This window comes from Chrysoperla carnea, chromosome 3, assembly GCF_905475395.1.
Source record: "Chrysoperla carnea chromosome 3, inChrCarn1.1, whole genome shotgun sequence".
Classification (NCBI taxonomy): domain Eukaryota; kingdom Metazoa; phylum Arthropoda; class Insecta; order Neuroptera; family Chrysopidae; genus Chrysoperla; species Chrysoperla carnea.
Window position 1 is genome coordinate 33,504,138 of NC_058339.1, and position 21,266 is coordinate 33,525,403.

The 21,266-nt window shown below is 27.3% G+C and overlaps 1 protein-coding gene across 1 annotated transcript in view; it reads left to right on the forward strand.

Moving 5' to 3' along the window:
• LOC123295191 (ankyrin repeat domain-containing protein 29) overlaps positions 1–21,266 on the forward strand; it is a 79,301-nt gene that overhangs the window by 6,041 nt on the left and 51,994 nt on the right. Inside the window, exon 2 of the mRNA XM_044876440.1 lies at positions 7,611–7,721. Within this exon, the coding sequence (XP_044732375.1) occupies positions 7,611–7,721 (111 nt within the window). The remainder of the gene's footprint in view (positions 1–7,610; positions 7,722–21,266) is intronic.

Genomic DNA, 21,266 nt, shown 5'->3' on the forward strand with positions numbered 1-21,266 from the left:
CTTATCTAAGCACAGGTCTTACTCATGTACGTTTGGCTATGTTCTATTCTGAAATTATAAAAATTACAATTTTTGTGATAATATTGTGGATGTGTTAGAAAATAACTAAAAATTTACCGATGATTTATTGCTATTGATGTATTGTAAAAATGTCTTGAAGTTTACGATTCAAGTATTGAAGACTAAATTGAAGAAGTTTTTAAGATGGTATATAAAAACTTTCATAGAAAATTGCAAACTTAATAACAAATGCAAACATAAATTATATTCTTAGTTGAAATTTTTATATTGTATGCTTGTTGTGAAGTGTGAATATAATTCAATATTCATCAAATAAATTGAATATTCATCACGATACAAATATTATTTATGATCTAAACTTTAAAAATAGAAACTTAATTAAAAAACTTTTAATTTTTTTAATAACACTGTTAATGTAATAAAAATATTAGGTATGGTATTTCGTAATATTAATTTCTCTTTAAATGATTCTCTATATGGCTAGTAGTTACATGCCTATAAAAAAAAACTCCAGTTTTCTTTTATATAGATGATTATCACATTTTAATTTCCTATTATTTGCAATAATTTTCATATCAATTTGAATCAAAATATAACCAGCAATTTCCACTTTAAAAACTAATTACTACATTGCTATAGTCTTCATTTCTCTTACCCTTACTTATCTCCTTCTTTGTTCACAATTTCCTGAGTTTTAAGTTTTTTGGCACGGAATCCTAATTTTTTTGAAAATAAAATACTACGCATGTTACTTGCTGATAGTGTGGCATTTTATTGGTGAAAGAATGACGGACTTTCACCCCCTTTTTCACCAATTTAGGAGTTATATTTACAAAAATCTCTTTTTAGTGAGAGTTGAGTGTATAGTTTTACCGATTTATTGATGAGTAAGTTATTCAGTCTGTTTTTTCCTGCTTAGGCAATATCTTCCTTATTTCTTTATCAAATTCCATGATTTACTCCTCGTTTTGAAGCTCATCGCGTTGGCTAATGACTAAAAATAAAATAGATTCGCGGTTAACAATGTACCATTTAGGAAAAACAGGCTTGAGAAAATATTAAGATTTAATTTTGTTCATTATGTAATTTGATATATCATATCTGTAATAAAATTGCCCATAAATGAGAAGAAAGTAAATTACTATTGATATTTTGTATCCTTAATGTATTATTTTTCAAGCTTGTTTTTAGCCTCGGGTACCCCACTGAGGAATTCCTCACGGGTCGAGCTAGTATATGTATATTTAAATTTTGTCAATTGAACGTACAACGAGAGGACTTCTGGTTGCAATGATAGAGCAAAAAAACTTCTCGTATTCTCTATTGTATGGTGAAATATAAAAAATGGGTGGGCGAAAGTGTATAGTTAATAAGGTTTTATAAATTTTTAACCGTTGGTCATTATAACTGACGAACTCTGATGACAGTTTACTCAGTTTACTGATGACAGTTTACTCTGTTGACTTGCAATATTCATATAACTTTTAATCTGGCTCAGTAGCTAAGCGAGCAGAGGTGTCTTTACTTGCTTTGACTACTATCTGGGAGGTTGCGGGCTCGAATTCAGGCAACGGCAGTGTGAACAAAATAGTTAATGAGATGGTAATTTGATCACACTGTCGTCGCTTGGATAAGAACGAAGTAACCGACTCCACCCACATCATAAAATTAATTGTATATTCGAATGTAGTTTAACAAATAAATAAAGATTAAGAATAATGATGTGGGTGCTCTCAGTTATACACGTGGTCTGAGAAACGGAGGTTAAACCCCATCATTATTATTGATTTGATTATGATTATTACAGTTCAATAGACAAAAGCTTTTATCTTGAATTGTGAAATTGCATTCCTATTTATTTGTTTATTTAATAATTTGTTCACCTTGAGCCAAAGAATTCATTTATACAGTTTCACTTGATAAACGTAACCTAAATATTAAAAATTTTTATGCACAAAGATAAAATTTACGATTAAACATACTTTCATTATCAAACGATAATTAATGACATTCTTATAATATAATTATCACAAAGTAGAACTCCTGTATTACTATGCACTTGACAAGATGTTTATCTTATATCAAGATAACAAGTTATCTCACTTGATTATAAAAAATAAAATCAAATAAAACCTAAATAAACATGTTTCTTTATACAATTATTAACATTTTAATAGTAAGTTATTATTTTATTATGCAAATGAATCTATAGGTATCTATCTATAATTAAAATAATTATACTTGTTTTTAATATTTTACGTATAAACATATAGTGTGTCCCCGGATAGAGGTAACTATACTTGTAAATTTTCTTATTTTTCATTTTAAGAAAAAAAGTGATTCTTTATAAACAATTTTGCTTATTCTGAAAAGTATGTAGGGATATTTAATACTTCTTCTAAATAATGTACAGGGTAACCAAAAAATTGAAATCACTATTTTTCTTTTTGGTAAACTACTCTTCCTTTTTATAAGTTGACAAAATGTTATTCAGAATAGTTGCTCGCAATTAACAATTATGACTCTATATAAAATATCAAGAAGATCCGTGTACTTTAATAATTACATCATTTTTTATTTGAACAAAAGTTGTAATTACAAAAAAATGTAGCAAAGAAAATAATAGTAAATCAATTAACATGTACTATTCGAGAGTGTATTTTTTTGTGTGGACTAAGTTAGAAAATTAAAAAGAAAATTTATTTTCTCGGATAATCATTCTCTAAGAATTTTCAAAGTTGGCAAGATCTTCTTGAAATTCAGTCATGAATTTGAATCTTGAGTCATAATTGTTAATTTCGAGCAATTTTTCTTAGTAACATTTTGTCAACTTATAAAAACGATGGGTAGTTTACCAACAAAAAAAATAGTGATAAAAAATTTTTGGCTACCCTGTACATTATTTAGAAGTTTTAAATATTTCTAAATATTTTCAGAATAAGCAAAATTTTTTATAAAGAATTACTTTTTTTCGTAAAATGCAAAATAAGAAAATTTACAAGTATAGTTACCTCTATCCGGGGACACACTGTATATCAATAAATTATTTTGTATTATAAATTCAGAGATATTATTTTGAATATATGTAATATGGGTCAAATTCCAAATATTATTTGTGTTTTCCAAATATAATGCAAATATAACTCTGCCCTGGGGTAGCTATAATTATTGTAGCTGTTTGTTGTTTTCATCGAAAATGCATTGTTGCAATAGGATTTCGGTTGTTCAACCAACAAATAATTTACGAATAAACGATAATTAATAAATAAAGAAATCGAGAAAAACGTAAAAAAAATTTTGTTTTGGAATTTGATGAAACTCAGTGTATGGGGTAATTTTGATCCTAAAAGTATAAAAATCAGGTTAATTTAATGATTGGATGCAGTGTTTCTGAGATATCGCAATATTTTGATCGATTTTAGTTCGTATCTCAAAAACTATTCGACCAGTCGTCAAATGCACCCGATTTTTGTACTTTATCGGTCAAAATTACCTTATATACTGAGTTTTATCGAAATTGGAAATAAACAAAATGTACCGATTTTTTTGGATTTTTTTAAGGGGTACCCCTTTGATAAAATCGAGAAAATCGGGAAAAAAATTTTTGTTTCAGAATTTGATGAAACTCAGTGTATGGGATAATTTTGATCCAAAAAGTATATAAATCAGGTTAATTTAATGATTGGATGCAGAGTATCTGGAGTAATTTTCTAAATATCGAAAATTGAAAATTTTGTTGTCAGATATCGAAATAATTTATTCGTATTTTTCGTCTACATGCATGGCGTTATAACAAAATTCATCGTCAAAGTTGAAAATAAGGTACAATAATTTGAACCACAAGTCTAAACTTGCCTTGGCGCTCGTACGACCTTAACAAAACAAAAAATGTTTTCTTAATCTAGCATATTGTTAAAATAAGAAAATAAATTACATAACTTTTAAATTGTCAAGGGTCATATCACATTTTTCTATTTTATTAATTTCTAAAGAAAAGAGAATTTCTGGGTCAACTAGCTAAAGAAATTCATTTCTAGAGCACAAATGTTTACTTTCTTCTTCCGTGATAAAAAAACACTTCAACTTTTTTAAAGTGTCTAGAAAAAAAAAAAGAAAAAAAAAAATAGTATTATAAATATACTACACCTCCATTAAACATAATATTTTATCGTCCGTATAATAAAGTGTATAATTTAAATTGTTGTGGGATTTAAGGGTGGTGAACAAAAACAAAAAAAGAAGAAGAGAATCATTTATTTTTAATTTTAATTAAAATTACAATTAAAATTTTTCTAAATAATTTATTTTGATAGGGAGGTTAGTTGCTACATTATACACCTAGTAGTCTAGTCGAAAAGTTCAAACTGGTGAAATATAGATACTCAGTTTTAGGTAAAATACGTTGGTTGATCTATATTTGTCTATAAAATTATTAACATACAGTTCCGATATACAAAATTCGCATCCCTTTTTGAGCCCCTTAGAGGACGACTTTTCAAAAATCCCTTCTTAGTGCTTACTAACGGTACTTAAGAAACGTGTGTACAAAATTTAAGACTTCTAGACCCAGCGGTTTCAGCTGTGCGTTGATCGATCAGTCAGCTTCCATTCTTATATATGTATATAGATTGGCAAAAACGAAATACCCTATTTTTCTTCTTTAATTGTTTATAACTTTTGCAATTTTAAATGTGCTGAAAAACGCTTCTGACACATTTTTCTAGACATCATTCCAAATACAACGAGCGTCCATACGTATATTGACGACCAGTATTTCTATATTTGACCAAATTGAACTCGTTGACTAGACTATAGTACATACACAACTTCAGATATATAGAAACAAAACGATATTTATTATATTTACTTAATTGTCAGACAATTTGCTGTATCATCAGATACCTTTTTTTTTGTATCATTTGGGGTTTAATGAATGTTTTGTATCTTTTTAAGATATAATAAATTAAGGATAGTGGTGGTAATTTATTGGAACGTTAGATTGCTGATTATTCATTGCTTTCGGTTGTATACTGGTGGAATTAAGAGATCGGATTTAGAAATGGATTTATTTGATTAATCTCTAAAAATAAATCATCGTACTTTTTCGTTTTTGTTTTAGTTTCTGTAAATGTTATCAGAACTATTATAAAACTCATTACAAACTCGATGAAAACAGCAAACCTGTATTAACTAACGTTTATAATTTTTAAGAGCTATCTCGATTACTTTATCTCGATAGTTAAATAGATTTAACTATCTTCAATCTTCTAAACCATCTTCGTTACGATCCCCTATCTTAATTTGCGATTATAACGTTAAACAGCTCTTGGACTCACATTAATGATAGAAGAGTTAACTGGCAATATCTGTGAATGCTGCAGAGATACTGAGATTGATTGTTCATGAAAATACCTTTTTAAAACAATGGTGAAACCGTTGAGTATTTATATAACAAAGTATATACTTAATGAAAAACGCATTCTTTCTATATTTTCAAAAAATGTTAGTTTTTTTTTTTGAAGCATACATATTTGGGCACGAAAGCTTTCTAATGCTTTCTTTTGATTTTAACAAAAATCACAAAAGTTTTTTTACTCGCGAGAAGGATGCATCTTGCATGAAAGATGTCATTTAAAAATTTTTTTTTTAGAATTATTTAAACAGATAAATTCGTACTGTTCGTGTAATTATACAATTTCAACTGAACAATTAAATGGTCATTGCTTTCACTATTTAAACATAAATATTTATTTTTTACATTCCATTTATAAATAATTACTCGTGTAAAACATGTTTTACAAAAATATTAAATATCCAAAAGACCAGAACATCGTCTTTTATTACATAAACAAATTTTATTGAACGCCACACAAATTCTTTAAAAAGGACAATATTTGGACATTATAATCTGTTCTAGTGATTAAAATTTTAGGTAGAAGGTCCTCTTTGAAATATTTCTTTGTACCTTTTGAAAGTATTTACGAGATAAGGCATTTTTAATTATAGAACCTGTTTAATTTTACTAATTAATTTATCTCTACGCCCATGATAAAGAAGTACTTTTATCACTCAATATGCGTGGGAAAAATAGTTAATTACTATACTCCAAATTACTGTCAAAATTCAAGCTAATAAAAAGTTACTATAGTTATTTTTTATTTAATTTTCTATTCTTCTCAATAAGCCATGACAAATTTTATTCTTCTCAATAAGCCATGACAAATAATAATTATCGTTTTTTTCACATTTTAGAGGCGTAGATAAAGTTTTGTACGATACACGTGTGATAATACATTATTAACGTACTTCTGCGATTGCCCAACTTGTGCTAAGGACTCGTTGTGCAAATTTCGCAGGCGTACGTTAATAATGCTGTTATTCCACTAGGATCGTAAATAACTATTTTTAATATTATAGTTAAATTAAAACTTTTATAATAAGTAAAGTTTTGGATAGTAAATTTTACTATAATTTATTATCTGACCCTTTTTTAATGCTTATAGAGATAGATGTACGCATAACTATACGCGTAAAGTTCTAAAATTAAAATTATAAATTTTTGGAATTTTGTAATTAACCTGTAATAACTAAACTTTTTTTTTTTTTTTAATTTTGTTTGTTATATTTTTTGGTTTTATTAATATTTAAAATGGAATTTTGCTATTCATTATTTTAATTCGGGCTATTCTGTATTCGATGAGGGGTGTCTTATTTCAAAGGAACTTTCAACATAAAGTAAACCTTGCAAAAAATTAATTTTTATTCATTTATGTTTTTAACTCCCGAACTAAACAAAAAGGGGTGTTATACGTAGAATCTTAAAGGATAAATTTATTAGGTCCACTATTTTTAGGTTCATATTTTTGCCAATATGATTGAAATAAAAACAAATTTGCTCTATTATATACATATTACATTTTGAACTTGATAAAACTGTTTTGTTTATTCAATAGCGTTTTCTCAAAGCTCTTAATACACCATATACAAAGTTTTAGTGCGAATACATAATTTTTTTATACAAGCCACATCAACCTTGAACTAATATCGTTAAAAGCATTCCGGTAAGTGTATAGAGCAGGCAGAGAAGTGTGCGATTTTGAAAACACTGTAAACCGCTATGTGTGTGTTTCTTAAATGCCTTTTTTATGTATTTTAAGATGGTAAAACAATATATATTTTCGAAAGCAATTGGTATGTTTTTATTTTACAGTGTTTTCAAAATCACACATTCTTCTACCTCTATACTTGTATAACAATTTTTCATATCTATAAAATTTATGACTATAACATAAATAAAAAGTACGTACGGTTCACGGTACCTTACCTGTATTATTATTTAAATTTTTCCACAAAAGTAAAAGTGAAAAATATAAAATTTTAATTAGATTAGATTTACATACATATGTATCAAACATGGTACCATACTAGCTGGCGTTGTATTTTTTATTACCATAAATTTTTAAAATGATTAAAATCAAATACAATAAATATGAATAATTATTAGAAAGTGCTTGTATTTTTAGACATAAAGAGGCATTAAAGCATAAAAGTGTAATATTTCATTTTGTTTATGTTTTGTGTAATTACAGAAAGAGTCGCGTTCAGATGCACATTTACATCAAGCGGCTATGAATGGTGATGTTCGGAAACTTCGACGTATACTCGATAGTGGTAAAGTTCATGTTGATTGTCGTGATAAGGTGAGTGATAACACTTTTAACTATAGTTTTTTCATTAATCATTCTGAGTCTAAATTTTTTGTTTGTGAAATTAAATATTGAAGTACAAAGGGTCAGGGTCATTATGCATGTGTGACATTATTTTAATAATATAAGTGTAAAGTTATTTTGATTCATTCTTTTTTTTTTTTTAATTAATTTTATCGCATTATAACATATTTTTTCCGTTTACGTTATTTTTCACGTATTTCTTTATGTAAGAAGGTATGCCAGTAGGGATCGTAATAGCTTCAGTTGAAAATCTAAAAATAAGTAATTGTTTGTTGTTGAAAAATTTAAGTATTATATTAAGGAAGTACAAGCACTGGGGCAATTTTAATTGCTAAAGTAAACTATAATTGCTTGAACTATAATTCCTCTATAACTTTCTACTTAGAATAAATTTTCCTCTTTCGAATTAAAATTACTTAAAATTAAAATATGGCAATAGATGGTTGTGATTAATTGAGTGAATAATAACTTCAAAATATGAAAATTTTCATTTTTTGTACATAAATTATTCAAGTGGGTTTTTATTGTTATTAATTATTATTTAATCGAACAAAAATTGTAAGTTTATTAGGTAGGTATTTGCCTATCTATTATACAAATGAAGTATTTGTCTAAAGAGAACAATACCTCATTAAAATCTTATTTGGTGAACTTTAAACCGTAGTATATTGTTTGCTAAATTCATTGTTCGGTAAACATTAAATTTCTTATGTAATCTGTTGTTATAAGAATATCTATAGGTTATATTACTTGAGAATCGTGCATTGAATCAATAATGGGTTAGTTCTGGATTTGATTTGCATCTCCCTACATACTTTGTTTAATTATATTAGGACAAAGAACAATTTTTGAAACCCTCGAATATATTCTAGAGCAAGTACGTGATTGATAATCGGCTTTAGGTATAAGGATTTAACCTTATACCTAGATTAATTTATCGACAAGGAACAAAAAAGTAATATAAAAATTTTATATTTTCTCGGTTCTTTGAAATAACAGTTTTGTCCATAGTCCAGAAATCAGATTGTTTCCTAGGGTAACAATTAGCTAATGGCTTATTCAGCTATCAGCTCTGTGATTTTGAAACGGTTTGATTAAATATACGAGTTTAAATATAGTCGTAGGAAATTCATAAAATGGTTATCACAGTGATAACAATTAGTTTAATAATCATTTTCAGGGTTCCGTAGTAAAATATTTTATTTCCATAACGTATTTCAGGAATTTTTGAGTCTAAGTGCTGGAAAATTTTATCAAATTCAATTAAATAGTAAAAATATATAACAGTTTAAAAACTTAAAAGCACGCTTTTGTAGATAGCTGAACTTAAAAGTAGAAAATCATTTCAAAAAAATAAAAAATAATTAACTACAAAATCTTTGATGGTGGAAGCGCAGATAACATTCCATAATATTAATGAATAATACTTTTAAAGACTTGTGGACTTAGGAAAACATAGTTTCAATGCAACTTTTCAAACATTCTACAATTTTCTGTGATTCAATGTCATTGTTTTCTAAGTATCTTTGCAAGGATTATAAAATGAAACCAATTATCCGATGATCTAATTTTCTTCTAAAATATATTAGGTTTTCTTGTTACAAATAAACAGTGGGGGTAGTGTAAAGAAAGCCAGGAAAAAGTTATTAATATTATTATTATTAATATTATTTTGTATTATGATTTTGATTTCACGATAATTTTGCATGGTAAGTCTAGCTACGGTATCTTTTTTTATGTATAAACAGACTCGCATTTGACCAACTTTTCACATAGGTAGGTAAATATGAAATATTAGTTGTAATATTAATAATTTTCATGACATCATAATAATATATGATAACTAAAATGGTACCAATAGTATAAATTGAAAATAATAATTCATTAATTACGTCACATGAATCATGATAATGGATAATGTATGTTGGAAAAATTAAAGTTTTTAACCAAATAGTTAAGATAAGAGAAGAATACATGAAATGTCACTATACTTAAATAACAAATATAATTAGACTTTGTAATGAAAATATTTAGTACACTATTATTATTAAATATCTTTTGTCATTTAAAACGAAAAAATAATATTAACTAACCACAATGTTTAGCTTATCATAATATCAGTGTTTCTAAAACATTTTCCAGCTTAAAAATTTCATTACGTAATGTATAGTAATACCTCGACTTAAGGTAGTATGAGTGCCAAGACAATACTAAATTTAGGGTTGAAATTATGTGTACCTAATTTGCAACTTTGATGATGAATTTTCTCATAGACGAAAAATATATGTTGTCAAGTTATAACATAATTCATAATCAAAATTGAAAATATATATTGTTTTAAAATTTGTGTTCCCACTACCGTGCTCATACATCAGAAGGTTTTAACTTTAATTTAAAGGTTTTTTTTTGTTCTTGTTTTTTTTTTTTAATTTCCACCGAATAGTTTTGGAGAAATCTATAAAAACTAATTATTCTGTTCAGAAAGGACTTCCTTCATAGTCGTTAAAAGGTCTTGTTCATAAATAATGCGCAGAAGAGCTTAAAATGAAAAGTGTGTGCTTATAAAATAAGAAAACGAACTTTTTTCGAAAATCGAAATCATTCAAAAGAAGAGTGCAGAAAAGATTCTTTCGAAAAAAAAATCTCCAATCAAAAATGTTTAGATTTTCGAACAAAACTAGACTTTATGTTTTCAAGTTTGCTATTTTACATGGAACAACTTTCTAATTAAACAAATTGAAAACTGTCGAAAATGAAAATGTGCAATTGTAAAAAACACTATCTGAAAATCTCCAATTACACATTTTTACGTATTGTGTTGTCAATGATTGTCCTTCAACATGTATGGTGACAAAAGAAAAATGTCGATTAACTCGAAAATTAAAAAACTCGATTTCAAATAAAGGTGATAATCGGTCTACCTTTAAAACTTAAAACTTTTTGTACTAAAGGCTGATAAAAAGATTCACAGCACATATTTTACTAGAAAATATAAAAGAAGCACATACATTATATTCAACAGTTAATACGGTTCGATAACCATGGTTTGAGAATCATTTCATCTCGAATACCGACTGCTACAATACCTACAAACATATATTTCGACACAGCTTTGTCATAGATTATTAAATAACTGTGACAAATGTACATCTAAAATGATGGAACATTTACGACAATATTACTTTTTTGCGTTGTTATACCATTATGATGTCATTCCATAGCACACATAAAGATAAATCTTCACTAGGTTCACATATTAATGTTCATGTAGCGTATATTTTGATACGTATGCTCCCGCTTCGACCGTGAGCCCAAAGAAGCGAAATTTCCATGATTCATGTCATTGTAGCTGCCCTTTTTGAAGATTGATTAAGGCAAACTTGGAATTAGGGAATGTGTAAGGCAGCAGAGATAAAATCGGATAATTCAAAACCCATATTATAAAGACACCAAAAACATTAAAAAAAATGTTAATGAATGTAGAAGCCTTGGTAAAATTTAGATTAAGAAATTGGAGCTTTGATAGTCCAAGAGATAGAAAAAGAAATAAAAATGTGTGTATAGTACAATAGAGTAGAAAGTGAAAAACATTTAATATCTCAATCGTTTTTTATTATGAAACTTACTTTTATAACAATCTCCCAAAAAGCAGACAAAAATTCCCATTAAAATTTCGCTTTGGGCTCACGGTCTTGGGAACTTAATACTTAAAACATGTAACGTTACGTTATATAAAAACCATTTTTTTGTATTGCTTTTAAATGTAGGATTTATACGTGAAATGGTTTTTTTGTTACGTATTATCTGGAAACAATAAAATGCTGATTTTAACATCTGTGTTTCGGCCGATAAAACTAAATGAATATTTAAGTAATGTGATTTTTATGTTTTTGAATCTTTTAGCTAATGTTTTCGAAAAGGAAAATTCAATTTCTTACTGAGAAACCTGTATAATGTAAAATTGTTCAACTTGAAAATAAAAGAAAATGGCTTCGAAAAAATATGCCATCATAAGTGTCTGTCTATTGGGTGCCATTGTAAATAAAATATTGTCATAGAAAGAGATTTCTTGTAACCATTATATGTTAATGATGTGTAGCTATAATTATTTTGATACTGTGACAGGATTCGGAACGTATTATATTAATTTCTTTTGATATCTAAAAGGAGTTTATTGTTTTCTCCTGTAATCCTCGGCTTTCATTAGACTTTGATGTCATCAGATTTTCACCACAAAGTTTTTGAGAAGAGAAGTTTAGAAAGGTTAATTATTTTGTAATTTTTATCAGAAGAAAATTGACTGCTAACTTTTGTCCGACACTTAATAAATTTTGATTAACGCTAAACAAACAATTATATAAACCCGATAAATATCCGATTTGATAAATATCTGATATTATGAATTGTATTATAATTTTCACCTTATGAATATAATAATAATTATGACATAAGTAATATGTGATAGATTGATTTATTATGTAATATCAGCATAAAATTATATTTATATCATAGGTAAATATGATAATTCAAAATGTATACCACATGTTTTATATAAATTACATTATTCATCATTTAAATTTTTTGAAATTATTAAAACATTATCATGGATATTTGATGATGAATTTGTAGTTTTTGTAATTTTTAATAATGGCTGCTAAGAAAATTATTTTAATTAAACGTCCAATATGAATCAAAATTAAAACCTAGAGTTTGAATTATTAATTAAAAAGAAAAAAATTAAAATAAATGGGAAATATCAATTGTATACTCGGACTGACTGTACGCAGTGAATGAAATATGTTTAAATTGCAAAAAATTGAAATAGCCTATTCATGACAATCAATACCTCTACCATGTAATCCGTAATCACGCACATATACTGACTAAAGGACGGAAACTCGATCAGTTTTTTTTAAAGTTTTGATTCGTAATAATTATTTTATGAAATTAGAAAAGTTGACTTATTAAAAAATAACCATAATACGTAAAGCATAACAGTTTGAATTGGAAAGTCTTTGTTTTAAAAATAAAAATACAATATCGATATCAAATTCGTAATTTTCTAAGAGTCTAAGATTCATAATTTACGATAAAATTTTAGTGTCAATAAAATACGATGTAGTTTGAGTGTTAATAAATTATCTATATCGAAGGAGGTGTAGAAGGATAAGAGAGTAGTTATTAAACTTTTCAGTCATCAAAATACTTATTTCTGCAAGTTGAAGTTTTCTACGTTTGCTTAAAGAATAAAATAGGAATTACCTTAATATTTAAGGAGGGTGACTCGCCAGTAATAGAAAAAAATAAATTAGTAGATAATGCTCTGAATTTTTAGTATGTTATAGTTAACGAAATGTATTATTGTATATAACAAAAATTTGGGTATCTTATTGATCAATTAAGAAAGGAATTAATTAATTAAAAATACACTAAATAAATTAACCTGTTATGAGGATGGCTATGTTATTTAGTGTATTTTTAATTAAGAATTACTCTCTTAATTGATCGACAAGGATCCCAAATTTTTGTTTTATATAATAATATATTTCGTGAGCTATAACATACTAAAAATTCGGATCCTTATCTACTAATTTATTTTTTCTATTATTGCCGAGGGAACTTCCTTAATCTTTATTTATTAAATTAATTTAAATTATTACTATTAAATAGTTCAGTGCGCTTAAGAAAATCGAAGCGGGGTAACCTAAAAATTTGTGAGACAAGATTTTTTTACTCATTGACTTAATAGAGGATTATGTGGAGACCTTAATCGTAGCGGGTAGTTGGACATAAATGAGTTTGAAGATAAAACGCAGACAAGTCCAACGACTTCAAAGTCATCAAATTTTAATAAATAGAACAAAAGATATGGGCCAAAACACGCAAAATTTCACGAATACTCAAAATCAGATTTAAGGTTTCCAAACAACCCCCTATCGAATGAATGAATAATAAATTTATGGTCACAAACTTTTGGGTTAGTCCGTAACTGCACTAGACTATAAATACTTAAGGTAGTACCTACACGAAAGTGATATTCCAAGAATTTCTCAAAACTCAGAATATAAAATATTTAATTCATAATACACATGCTGTTAAAATTAGAAGATGATTTACCATGCCATACATGAGATATTAGCAATTAAAAGTGACGCAATTTGTACGTGTACATGGGAGAAGTGTATAAAAATACACAAATTTACAAATATTATATTTATTTACCAATGAATGACGTCCACCATCTCTATGAAAAACTAATATAATGTAGAATACTATATTTAGAAAATATATAAATAAAAATAAAAATTATTTACCATATAGTTTCGATAAAAAACTTAAATAAATAACTCGTTTTAGCGATGATTTTTGTGGAAAAGATATGAAGACTAATGTTAAAGGCATATGTCATAGTGTGTGTGTTTATATGTATACTAGAAACAGTAGTGAGGAACTACAGTCTTGTGAAAATAATATATGGTATATGTATAATAGTCATAGCACAGTTAATGCACTGAATGATAGTATTAGTCCAAAACTTTTTGACTGGACGGTCGCGGAGGAACTACCTTAACAACTGCCATTAGCTTTACTAAGAATAAATTTGTAAATAAAGAGAGGAAATACAATCAACATGATTAATCCTGCACATTTATTATCGTCCTAGGGGTACTACGAGTGGGTAACTAGTGACAATAGTACTTGGTTTATTTAGGATAGACGTATACAGAACATACGGTATACACCTACTTAAAATATCATATTTTCATATAATATAGGTACATAGTAGGTTTAAGAAAGTTTATAGAGCATGCAATCCGATTGTATTTCAATTTTGTATACATTTCGCTTCAACTTTATAGGTATGGTATAGGTATATCCAATATAAACCGATTTCAATAAAAAGAGGTTTACTGGTTGACGACCAGTATCTAGATATTATATTTACATGTCAAGCTAAGTAAGTGTCGACATAATTTTATACAGTTTTGAGTACTATGGTTCTAGTAAAAACTGCAAGTTTAGAATTACGCAACCGTATCCAACGTTAATATACAAATAATTACAAAAATTATTTACTCGTTAAAATAAATATTGTTTGTATTGATATCAAGAAAATAAGTTAATAAAAAAATATTGCAATCAAAATGTGCCTTGTTTATTGCCATTGATCTTTGAATTGAAAGTACACAAAAAGATTTTGTACGATTTGTGGCCGTTTTCACACAAAATCGATATCTCAGAATATTGCAAATATTGCGATATCTCAGAAACTCTGCATCCAATCATTAAATTAACCTGATTTTTATACTTTTTAGATCAAAATTACACCACCCACCGAGTTTCATCAAATTCCAAAAGAATAGTTTTTTTGCGTTTTTCTCGATTTTATCAAAGGGGTAAAATTTTTTATCTCCAATTTCGATAAAACTGAGTATATAAGGTAATTTTGACCCAAAAAGTACAAAAATCGGGTGCATTTGATGACTGGCCGAATATTTTTTGAGATACGGACTAAAATCGATCAAAATATTGCGATATCTCAGAAATTCGGTATCCAATCATTAAATTAACCTGATTTTTATACTTTTTGGATCAAAATTACCCCACCCACTGAGTTTCATCAAATTCCAAAACAAAATTTTTTTTTCGTTTTCCTCGATTTTTTTCAAAGAGGTATCCCTTAAAAAAATTGCAAAAAATCGAGAAATTTTTTTAATTTCCAATTTCGATAAAAATATAAGGTAATTTTGACCCAAAAAGTACAAAAATCGGTTTGAAGACTGGTCGAATAATTTTTGGGATACGGACTAAAATCTTCTATAAGTTTCCATTTCTAAAGAATTGATAAAAATTGATAGTTTTAAACTTTAAAATAAACTCTTATTTGATTCTAAAATCTTATTTTTCCTTTTAAATTTTCATTTTCAACTTTTATTAAATGTAACGTCTAGATATAGAAAAGAAACAAAATTGGTTTGATGCAGAAAAATATTGAGAAAAATCATTGAATTAGATAATAGCATGATAGAGCATTTGTATATGGTACAATGAAAATGCCTTTAGAAATGTGAAAAGATAATTAAGTAGTAATAACGATGATAACAATATACTTTCCGTTAGCTCTATACTCTAACCCTGATCATGATAATAATATATCCAATCTTTTTAAAACACTTTTTATTATACTACATGTATAAGTATGGATCTTGTATACATATACTCATTCTTCTAGTTCAGCAGAAAACTTCAGCATTTCTTTTACTACCGTGTGCTATATGGACACATGTGGAAATTCCTTTAAATAAAATTTGAAGATTTTGTGAAAATAAAAATTTCTATGTATTATAAATGCGAAAGTAAGCATGTTTGTTTGTTTGTTTGTTACGCTTTCACGCTAAAACTAGCTAATTGTTTTTAATGAAACTGTGCAGCAATATAGCTCATACACCAGAATAACACCTGAGATATAATTTATAAAGATATATTAATAAAAAATAAAAAAAATTTAAAAATTAATTTAATTTGACATTACCATAAATTACAGATTTCTGTAAAAGTAGTCATTTGACATTACCATAAATTACAGATTTCTGTAAAAATAGCCAATATAAAAAATTTCACGACCATCTTTTCTGATATACTCAATGAATAATTACGACTATTTTGCATTTAAAAAAATAGAAAACCATACATATATTTTAAATGCGTAAAACAATCCTTACCATTATTTCGAGTGTCAAGCGAGAGAAAGGGTTCAAGCGAGAGCAATTTTTATCAATATTTCCTTTTAAACCCAGCGAAGCGGGTGGGTATCGCTCTAGTTATACATAAAAATGCATTTTCACAAATGTATTTTGTAAAAGTTGATTTACATGACGTGTGTTTTACGTTCTACGTACTTACTTTTTTAAATTTTCTGTAATTGTCGTTACGTGTATCTTTGGTTAACTGATTATATCTGTTAATCGAAAATGTACTACGTACAAACCACCGAAAGTTTTAACCTTCACTTTTTGGAATAATGTTCCCAATATAATCGCTCGTCCTAACGATGGGGACTAGACAAAAAAAAGTCCAATCCTTTTTATAGTTTATTATCTTGAAATATCAATAGTATTTGCAATGAGGCCGTGGTCTTGTGGTTTCCATGTTCACTTTTCAAGCGGAAGGTCTTCAGATTGTAACCCTTGCCGAATTAAAAAAAGAATTAAAAGTATATAAATTATAGCAAAAAGAACATAGTTCCATCTGGATGTCTCACGATACCTTAAAAAGATTGAATTTATTATGAATTGGTTATAATTTTACCGAAGCTATCTGCATATGGCTATATGAATTAGAGGGATTCATCAAATATTTCATTTTAGTTTTCGGCCGACTAAAAAAGAATTTAAAGCGGTAATTTTGAAATAACAACGTTATTTTTACATTTCTTAAATACAGAAGTTGTGTGGAAATTTCTCCTTTTTTTAACTCGGTACCCAGTAAGTATAAGTTTTTTCTATGGGTATTATTTTGCCGCTTTCATTGTGCTATGAATTAAACAGAAGTATGCAGTGCCATACGTAAACAATGCTTCATATAAGTGTATGATGAAGTTCTATTGTATAATCCTGTCTCCTATATCTACGAACATTTTAAAGTGGGAAAACGTACACCGTAGTACTACTACTGATATCTGTTTTAAATTTGTGCTACGTTTTATGTTTAATATACGGTTAATCGTGTTTTAAAATTAAACATAAAGATTACACGTCTCATTACTTCCATAAATAAATTAATTCTAATTACCTTTAGCAGAATTTGATTAATTTAATTTTCTACTTAAAATATTTCTTGTAAGTTTTAAAAAATTATCCGCACCGTGCGTGAGTTTTATTGGAGGCGTTTCCATGGTAACGACACACTAATTTAATTATAGAATTGTATTGATGCATATGTAATTGTATGGATTGCATTTATGACTTACATTGAAAATTAAATATTATTGTCTCACAAATTTAAATAAATAATTATGATGATTTACATTTGAAAAATAATATTTTTGCAATTTGATTTCTTATTTTCGCAATTTTTAATGCATTAAGTTTAATTTATTAGTGTTTTTCAATAGTTTTAATTTGATATTTTATTTTTTAACATTAACATGTAAAGAATTGCAAATTAGTCATAAAAGCCTTCTTTATCGCCAAAATTTTTTACTGAAAACGCTGGCATCGATTTTTTGTCCCTACCATGACTAAAAACATAACGAATACTTTAAAATATTGCTTACACCATTTTAGAAATACTTAAATTAAGGATAACGGAAGTAAATTTCAGCTCTACATCGATACAAAGTATTTTCATTATGTTTAATAGTAATCTTTTTCAAATATTGGTATTCAGTGTAACCACAATTGGTATATATTTGTAAATTGCTTTCAAAAAAGTATGGACCACAAAAAATAATATAAGCTATTGGAAAATACTTTTATAACGAAAATCGACACAAAAAACAACCATTTATTCTAGCCCATGTTCTAAGAGGTTAAAATGTTGTACATTATTACAAAAGATTATTTTTGAAAAAAGAAAATTTTATATCGTTCTAAACATTCTGAAAGATAAGAAGAACATATGTTCGTGTCTTTAATATAAAAGATTGAAGCCTTATTGGAGTCGGGATACAAAACTATTATGTCGGTAACTGGGGAAAATGCTAGCAATAGTTTGAGAATTCTTAAAGAAAAAAATTTTCTCTAAGGGGAATAAAAGAAAGGAGGAAAACAGGGCACTTTCTCCTGCTATTTTTAATATATTACACACTTATAGAGAGCAAAAGTAAAGAATAGATATCACGCTCAGCTTAGCTCAGATCTGGTGAAGCCGACAAACATGAGATCTATGACTTGCTTCCCTGGTATGTATACTATTTGGAACAATGTTATTACTTTTGCCACGCAGATGCGAAAATAAAATATCTTACTAATTAAATTGATGATTCTGATTTTGGCGATTATAATCCTAAGCAGGTAGTTTTTGAAGTACTTTTTCAAAATTTTTTTATAGTAGACTAAATTTGCTACAATATAAGACTAGAATCGTCTTAGTACTTCAAAAACTACCCCTTTATGATTACAATTGCCAAAATCAGAAGAAAAATAATTTTTTTTTTGACAAAGTTGCGTTCTTCGCTCGAGGTTACAAACTTGGATTATTCATTGGGACAAAATCATAAACAATCCTGCTAAAAATCAGAACTACCTGGTTTTATGCAGACTGTAATGTATAAAATTACTGTAATAAAATACCTTTGTAATTTAACGTGTTCCTTATAGTCTGGGTTTTGCTTTTGTTACTTTTGTAAATAGTTAACTAAAAAGGAACGCAGACAAAAATTTATAAATATAACATACTTTCTTGTCCATTGTGTTTAAGAAATGCTTTTCTTACTGTACGTAAAGCTTTTTGTACTTCAATTCGTTTTTGAGTCGATAAAAATCGACAAAAACATAAAGGTCCTCTATTGTATACCAAATGGAAGTAATAAGGATTATCCAGTTGCGTGTATAGATTATAAATACAGATAATAAATAATTGAGAATGAAAATATATAAAGGATTGTTTGTTGCGTGTTGATACACCTAACAGGCGTTCATATCTATAAAATTAAATCAAATATGCACAGGCATAAGAAACATATAGTAAAGTTTAAAAAGTAATACATAATTGTTTTGTCAATACATTTTATATTAAATTATATTACCTTACTGCAAATATAATATATCGAATGTTGACCTCGACATTATACAAACTAAACTATAAAGTACAGGTACAGACTATATTAAATGACATTATTTGAAACTGGCCTATTCATTATTCATGATTAGTATGCGAAAGTATTATTATGTCTTTAAAGTTTATAGCTTGTAATGTCACCAAATATTAATCAATATTTCATGTATTAGAATATATGGCTTTGTTCAATATTAAAATAGACTTGAAACATGTAGTTATCCCATTTTGAAGGACCGAAACACAAACAATTTTCAGAATAGGAAAAGGCTTTGAAAGTGTTTAATGAAATGTTGTACATTCGTTGGCTTAATTTATTGAAACTGGTGAATAAAACTTCTTTACATTTTGCTTCATTGTGCAAAATATTTTCGGTATTTGTAAAAAATTTTGTTTGTTATCTCCAATTTCGATAAAACTCAGTATATAAGATAATTTTGACCCAAAAAGTACAATAATTGGGTGCATTTGTTTACTGGTTGGATAGTTTGTGAGTTACGGACTAAAATCGATCCTAATATTGCGATATCTCAGAAACACTGCATCCAATCATTAAATTAACCTGAATTTTATACTTTTTGGTTCAAAATTACCCCATCCATCGAGTTTCATCAAATTCCAAAATAAAATTTTTTTTTGCGTTTTTCCCGATTTTTCAAAGGGGTACGTACCACTTAAAAAAATGGAAAAAAACTAAAAAAATTTACCCAAAATTTCGATAAAACTCAGTATATAAGGTAATTTTGACCCAAAAAGTACGAAAATCGAATGCATGTGTTGACTGGTCGAATAGTTTGTGAGATACGGACTAAAATCGATCCAAATATTGTGATATTTCAGAAACTCTACATTGTAACTTTTAGTATATAGCTTGAAAACCATTGCTTCAAATATTTCGTACAATGATTAAATATAGTTTCAGATTTTCAATTTATAAAGATGCATTTATATAATACCGCTTGGGAGGAGAATGATTATTTTTTGAATATTGTAAATATTGTATATTAAAAAAACCTTGGTAACATTATAACATACGTTGATCTATATTTGTCTATAAAATTATTAACATGCACTTCCCATATACAAAATTCGCATTCCCTTTTGAGCCCCTTAGGGGATGACTTTCCAAAAATTCCTTCTAAGTGCTTACTTACGTTACTTAAGAAACGTTTGTACAAAATTTCACATTTCTAGACCCAGCGGTTTCAGCCTTGCGTTGATCGATCAGTCAGTTTACATTCTGATATTTATAGATAGATACTATAATATCTGTCTGTATACCTCACCAGCATTCTAGTAAACGCCATACATTTCTTACCGTTAAGGTATTAGTTGCAAAAAAGCATAATGATAAATAAACGTTATGATCCAATTTTTCAAATAAAGTCATTATTTCATATATTAATATATATCGCATTCCCATGGATATTAGCAAAATTAATGATGATTCTACAAAAAAATATCGAAAATACATTAATTAAAACAATATAATAAATTTGCTATATTCTGTATAGTAAATAAAAAGAAAAAAAAAAATGAACAATTGATTGCCGCCGGAAGGAAGAACGCCAATGAAATATTGTTGGTTGTTTTGTTGTAGTACCATCAACTCAATTATATACTAATAAAATCCACAAAACAAACATTGCAAAGAATTTATTGATTTCATATAAAATTATATTCTTTATTATTTTTAGTACCGAAAGTTTGTTTTGCAAATATATATACAAATTTACG